The following is a 7,403-nucleotide window of genomic DNA, read 5'->3' as shown; positions in this document are numbered from 1 at the left end:
GCCGAAACCTTTGAGTGGCTGCTGCTACTACTAATACTACTTAGGCGTCACTTAATATGCTATTTTATGAATATATATTTTTATGATTATTAATGGACTATATTAATATAGGTTACATTTTATAAAGTAAAATGTGCATTTGATAAACGGTTCATTTCTATAGGATAAAAACGGAAGTGAACTGAAATCAGAAGTTCTTACAATATTGTCATTCCCATTATTATATTTATTTTCAGAACACTCTTGCATGAATAGTACCTATGATCAATGACAGTGATCAACCAGCAGCGTGAAGGTGGGAGATGTGACGCTTGTAATCCAATTGCTTATCTGCAAGAGCTGCCATATCAAAGACAAACATGTCACCTTTTATGTGTCTCTGTTAGCCAAACGAAACAGCACAGAACTCTTAAATGTCTTAAAACAGTCTTATGTTCGAAGAATACACATTTGACCGACTTTAAACTGTTTTTTTTTTTGTTTTGTTTACAACACTAATTTACCAAGAAACAAATTAGCATTAGCCACAAATGATTAGCATGTCCTCCTTGACTAGCATTCCTTAATTTTATAATCATTGTTTGCTCATATGCAATACGTCTATAAATAAGTGTCTCAGATGTCTTGGAGACGTTCATGATTTTGAAAGTTTGTAATTCTGATCTTTTTAAGATGTTAAGCAGATTGTAATTAGATTGTGATCTCAGAAACGTACAATGCTATGCGAACTTGCTCACTTTTTACTCAAATGGTTATTTTCCCACATATGTCAATATTTTCAATATCAAGAACAAGTCGTTAAGTGCATATTCCTGAAACAACGTTTACTTAATGTGGCATGAATATGTAGCCACGCTAGCCCTATTTGCATTGTAAATACTCATGTTGGACTCAATCGCCCTCTCATAGGCTATGCTATGGATGTTCTAACAGCTGGGTTGTCTTTAAAATAACTTTTTGATTTGTGGACTTTTAGCAACAAACATGTATGTTGTAAAGACGCACAACATATTCCCAAACATGTCCTTTTACCCAATGAGAAAACCAAGTTCATTCACAAATTCACTGTCAGCTGTGGCTTATTGTCTCAGGCGTCCAATGGGTGAGGAGATAGTTAAGACTCCTGCCTCCAACTCAAATTGATTAGGAAAACCTGGGTGGGACAGGCCTAGAGTTGAGCGTTGGAAGCTGTTTTGTGAGGTGGGTGTTGGTGAGCTGCCCCATTCTAATTGATGGCCATCACACACTTGTATCTACAACGATTGTGTACATTTCTTTACAGGCTGAGGTGCACTAAGTGAGGAGGACATTAGGACTTTTAGAGTCTGTGGCAACTATTTAGTCCTAAGTTTAGTGCTTTTTTGCAAGGACATAGGTTACTGGGATGGAACTATTTATGTAATTTTATTGATTATCAAGCTGTATGTTTTATTGCCTGAAGTGTGAAGAGATTTGTCCAGCAAGATGACGGATCGATCCCAGAGCCCGGCAGGCGCGGAGTGCAACAGTCGAACCTACGAGCTGAACAGGGCCATGTACCATCAAGTCCCGGGCCTGGATGGACTTGGTGGTGCGTCTTTACAGTTCGCGCACGGTATGCTTCAGGACCCAAGCATGCTTTTCAACAAATCCCATTTCAATGGAATCAGCCCAGCGCCACCACAAAGTTTCTTACCTTTTTATGGGGTTGGGGGCGATTTTAAGGCGAGTGATTTGCAAGGTAGCGATTTTACGCAGCCTAAACACTGGTACCCGTTTGCAGCACCCGAGTTCACCGGCCAGGTCGCTGGGGTCACCACAGCCACCCAGCCTGAAAACATTAGCCCACCTATCGCTGAAACCAGGGAACAGATCAAGATGCACGCTCAGGTAAAAACCGAGAAGGATGTTGAGGGCTACGCCAATGAAGAAGACAAGCCCCAATCACAATATCATCATTCCGCGGGCGCATCGTCTGTGGCCTCTGGGGTGTATTACTCCACACCCTGGAACCCGAACTTTTGGCACGGTCTGCCTCATATTACGCCCCCCGCTAATATTTCTCAAGCTCCCCTGACTCCATCTGCATCATCATCTTCTCTGTCTCCATCTCCGCCTGGGAATGGCTTTAGTAGCCCGGGATTTTTCAGCGGAGAGTCTGCGCAAAACATCCCCGCGGGTCAGGCTCAAACCACCGCTAGGAGCAGCGGCTCCTCCAGTGGAGGGTGCAGTGATTCTGAGGAGGAGGTGATATTTCAGTCATAATTAAGTGTTTAATTAAACTAGCGTTGTTTTGAGTTGTATTAATTGTTGTGCTTTTAAACTTTTTAGGAGACCCTGACCACAGAAGACTTGGAGCAGTTTGCTAAAGAGTTGAAACACAAGCGCATCACTTTGGGCTTCACACAGGCAGACGTGGGACTCGCTTTGGGAAACCTGTATGGTGAGTTGGAAGTCTCGAAAACCATTCTATATGTAATTGTGGAAGTTGCAACTTTTTTAAACTAGCTTTTTTATGTCTAGGAAAAATGTTCAGTCAGACTACTATCTGCCGCTTTGAGGCCCTCCAACTGAGTTTCAAGAATATGTGCAAACTGAAGCCACTGCTGCAGAGATGGCTGAACGAGGCAGAGAATTCTGAAAATCCCCAGGATGTAAGTATACAAATTTCTAATTAGTCCCACTAGGGGGCGCTCGACACTGACAACCACTGCCATTTAAGTTGAACTTCTTTCTACCTCACACTATATGTTTACTTCAAAGATTGATGCACTGGCTATGTTAGGAATTTAAATGGATAGTTCACCCAAAAATGAAAATTCTTTCAATTTACTCGCCCTTATGACATCCCAGATGTGTATGACTTTCATCTGCAGAACACAATTTAAATTTTTTTAAGAACGTCTCTGTCAGTAGGTCAATGCAAGCAAATGGTGGCCAGGCCTTTTTTAAGCTTCAAATAAAAAAGCCATTCTCCTTATTACTCCAGTGGTTAAATCAATGTCTTTAGAATCAAAATGATGGGTGTAGATGAGAAACGGGTCATTATTAATACCCTTTTTTTTTTTTTTTTTTTTTTTTTTTTACACAATAAATCGTTCACATTCTGAAAGTGGAGATTTTTTTTTTTTTTGTGAAAAAGGACTTCAATATTGACGTGTTTCTCACCTACACCTATTATATAACTTCTAAAGACTGATTTAACCACTGGAGTCATATGGATTACCTTTTGGTACAATTCATTTGCATTGACTTACAGAGCTGAAATATTCATCTGCAGAACACAAATGAAAATGTTCAGTAGAAGGACAGTCATACACATCTGGGTTGACATGAGGGTGAGTAATAACATAATTTTTTTTTTTGGGTGTACTATAGCTTTAATATGCTAAAAGTGTACATTTTACTCCATAATGTGCAGTTTACACTGCATACTGGCTATTTTTAAATGGCATGTAAAGTTGAATGCAACAAACTTTTAAAGCAAGTGTTTACAGTGTTTTAGGGCATTTACACCAAACACATTTTGCTTCTTTGCTCAGATTATCCAATGTTTTTCTATGTTGACACGTGCTAGACAGACATCGGCCACAGCAACGTGTCTCTGTTTTTGAAGCTTTTTTTATTTGATTTTATAAAATATAAGTTAAAAGGAACTTTAACTGTTTAAAAACTCCTTGAGACACATGTGTTCTGTTATCCACCTTTTTCCTGAATGCAGATTTGTTCCATGATTCATAATGGAAGCCTGTTTTTGTTTTCCGGTCTTCAGAGATTTCACTTGCATCAGTGTATGTTTTAGTGGGTAATGTGATGTTTAGTATATTCAGTTTGTTAAATGCCAAATAAAGGGACACACCTGAGTGGGTAGATGACATTTAGCCATGACCTGAGGTTAGTTACATCGATATCATTAACTATTTTGAGTTATGACCACCAACAACTGCACAAATTGAGGTTAATCTTATTTTTACTCCAAACTAAGGCTACGTCAAGTCATTTCTATTTGAGTAGCACCTTTCACAACACGCATCGTTTCAAAGCAGCTTTACAGAAGATCAGGCATTAACAGAAGATAAAACTGTTATGTCTATGAGTCATCAATGTGTAGTTTGATAAAATACGATTGTGAATTGTTTAAAAATAATTAATTAAATAATTGTATTTTTAACCCCCCTGAGCAAGCCGAAGGCGACTGTGGCAGGTAACACAAAACTCCATAAGATGTTTATTTTAATGGAGAAAAATAACCTTGGGACAAACCAGATTCACTGTGGGGGCCAGTTCCTCTCTGGCTAACATCATGAATATAATGCCAATATTACCCATGTATAGTGTAAGTGTTAAGGGACAGCGTTTAAACAAAGATTTTGTATGAACTGTAAGATTAATGACTAACGTCTTTGTCCATCCTGTATTAACTGCAGAAGTTCACATAGATGCAATTGTCCTTGTTAATTGGCTGATGAAGGGTTTTGTTGGCAATTCATTGTTAGTCGATTTATTCCATTTCAAGAGTGTAGTCCATCATTAGACCGAGGTGATGCAGGCAGAGAACAGTGAGGTGCATCGCAGTTCAACCTAGCTGGTAATTTCAGTGAGGTCTATCCTAAATCCAAGGATCAGGTAATGGCATATGAAATATCCCATGTCTTATGGTTTGAGTTGGCATCAGTTCAAATGCTTACATTCCCTTACTGCACATGCGAGGAGAAAAAAAATGCAAGAAGCTTTGCCCTGCTTCATTTCCATGTATGGACTGAAAACACTGCAATTGTCCTCGTGTTCTGCTGCCAGACAATAATTACAAGTTACAGCATTTTGAAATTAATCAATTTGGGACGGTGTTTTCAAAAATCTGTTTTCGCTCGACAAAAATGCCATCTCGGTGTGGACTGAAGGGCAAAATGGCGAAATGAAATGGGGCGGTGGATGTCTTACCTGGATCACTCATTTCAGGTGTTTTGACATTTAACTTTTCTGGTTCCAGTCTCCAAAAAAAGCATTGGCATTCAGAATCATGATGCTGGCTGATTATTGGTTAGAAAAACTGGGTATTTGCAGCATTTATATAAAAAAGAAAACGCTAAAGCGCAAGAATGCGTTCTGTCATTACTGCAGTAATTGACTTGTCACATGACTTCGTGTAATTGAGTACCGTCTAGTTATCTTGGTAGTTATTTTGAATTTTAAATTAAAGTTTGTTAATGTTCTAACTTTTGTCAGTCTAATGAAATTATATTCTAGATGCTAATCTGTGTTTCTTTCAGTTCAGTGGTCATACTTGAAATGGAAGGTCAAGTTGTGCATTTCCTTGTAGGAAAAGAGTATTCTAAGCAGTGTGCTGTGATTGCATGCAGCACATTTGGTAAATGTAGTTTTTATCATCTGGTTATTGTATGCGTACAATTTGCACATTGTAGGCTAATATATATATATATATATATATATATATATATATATATAATTATACATACACTGCAGAAATTTAGTATGCTATTCTGAACATAGCCATTGCCTCTTGTCGAGCCTGCAGTCACATCAATATTTATTCTGAAAGTTTAATTACCAATTTTTCATGAGGTCTTCCAGATGTACAAGATTGAGCGGGTTTTTGTTGACACAAGGAAAAGAAAGAGGAGAACCAGTTTGGAAGGCACTGTTCGTTCTGCTCTGGAGTCATACTTTGTGAAGTGCCCGAAGCCAAACACTTTGGAGATAACGCACATATCTGACGACCTAGGCCTAGAGAGAGATGTAAGCATGTCTTTCTGCTTTATCACATAAGTACTTTTAGAACTAGTTTGATCTGAGTTGTATACTTTTTTTTTTCTCTAGGTGGTACGTGTTTGGTTCTGCAATCGTAGACAAAAGGGGAAGCGCCTAGCATTGCCATTTGATGACGAATGTGTCGAAAATCCGTATTATGAGCAGAGCCCACCACCTCCGCACCACATAGGTAGCACAGGCCTCCCAGGGCAAGGCTATCCTGGACCAGCCCATCCTGGATCAGCCCCAGCCCTATACATGCCACCCCTCCACCGATCAGAGGTCTTTAAAAATGCCCTGCACTCTGGACTGGTGGGTCACCTCACCAGCTAATCTGACCAGCTACCACTATCTGCTTCCCTGCCAGTCCAACAGCTTTGCTGAAAACCTGTGGCACAAATTCATTGAGAGTAAAGATAACTTTCAGGTGACTGAAGTTGAATTTTTTTTTTTATAGAAGTGCTCCGAGCCAAGTTATGGATCAAACCATTCATATGATTTTCTTTTTATGTAATGTTGCGTCGTAGCTGACTCTGTTCTTCCATAATGTGCCTTGGGAGACTAATTTTCATTGGTGATCATTTGAATAATGGGTGTTTGTTGAATTCATGGGTTCAGAAATGATTTTATAGTAGTTTTAATGACTTGTTACTCTTTTGCTCATTCCAATTTTAATGTACATATGTTTGTCTCTATAGTTCAATATTTCCCAAGTTTTTATATGCTCATTTTTTTTTAACCGCTCAAATCACCTTTTTGTTGTGAACTGGAAGCAAATTCAAGGTTTCATGAATTCCGTCTAAACCAAGTTTGAATTGTCAATTATCTAAACTTTAAGGGGATTTTTTTTATTTTTTTTTATCATTTGGAGGAAACTTTTTTTCAGATGGCCCACAAAGAACATCAGTCATTGTTCTTTTCTATAGATGCCTGCACTGTCCTCCCATCTACAATAACTTTTTTTTTTATATATATATATATATATATTTATATACATATATATAAATCAGGGTGATTGTAGATCAAATTTGCTGCCTGTTAAGTTCAGTTTGAAAGCCTCTTTGGAGGTTATGTGCCTTATCTTTCTGATCTTTTAGTTTCTAATTCATGCTCTCATCACTATGCAATGTAAATGAAAGTCATGTTTGATAATTTATTGAGATGCTGCTCTTTCTTGCAACCAACACATCCAGTATCTGTGTAGCTATTAAACCATTCCATTGTCCGTCATTTCAAATCTGTTTTGGCCTCCTTTTTGAACTGGTGCAATTAAACCAAATTTTTGTGTCTTTCAAAAGGAATGTTGGCTTCTAGCACGCATGCTCCCATCCTTCAAGGTCTCTTTTGAGGACATATACAATCTTGTTGATGGGGAGGAAATGGGTTTGCACATTGTGGTTTCAGTTTGGCACAAGGGCCTCAGTTACATAGATTTGAAGTCTAAGCCTGGTTTCTTTGCAAGCACAGGTGCACACCACTGTTCCATGCTTTAAATATATTCTGTAATAAAAATAGATCTGCTCAAAGTCCCTTTTAAGGCAAGTAAGTTCATTTGGTGGCCATCTTGGGAACTCTCCTGGGCAGCTATTTTCTATAGATACAGCTCCCATATACATGAATGGGGAAAGACCAAAATCTCAAACAGTAAAGATTTA

At 38.5% G+C, this 7,403-nt stretch overlaps 1 protein-coding gene across 1 annotated transcript; it reads left to right on the top strand.

The window, feature by feature from the left end:
* The first annotated feature begins 660 nt into the window (after positions 1 to 660).
* Positions 661 to 6,263, top strand: LOC127627723 (POU domain, class 5, transcription factor 1-like). The gene is made up of 5 exons (XM_052104240.1): positions 661 to 2,226; positions 2,311 to 2,422; positions 2,503 to 2,633; positions 5,572 to 5,736; positions 5,818 to 6,263. The coding sequence occupies exons 1-5, from the start codon at positions 1,465 to 1,467 to the stop codon at positions 6,079 to 6,081; spliced, it is 1,434 nt and encodes a 477-aa protein (XP_051960200.1). The 5' UTR covers positions 661 to 1,464; the 3' UTR covers positions 6,082 to 6,263.
* The last annotated feature ends 1,140 nt before the right edge of the window (positions 6,264 to 7,403 follow it).

This window comes from Xyrauchen texanus, chromosome 34, assembly GCF_025860055.1.
Source record: "Xyrauchen texanus isolate HMW12.3.18 chromosome 34, RBS_HiC_50CHRs, whole genome shotgun sequence".
Classification (NCBI taxonomy): Eukaryota; Metazoa; Chordata; class Actinopteri; order Cypriniformes; family Catostomidae; genus Xyrauchen; species Xyrauchen texanus.
The sequence above is the reverse complement of the archived record's forward strand: the minus strand, read 5'-3'. Positions and strand labels throughout refer to the sequence as shown.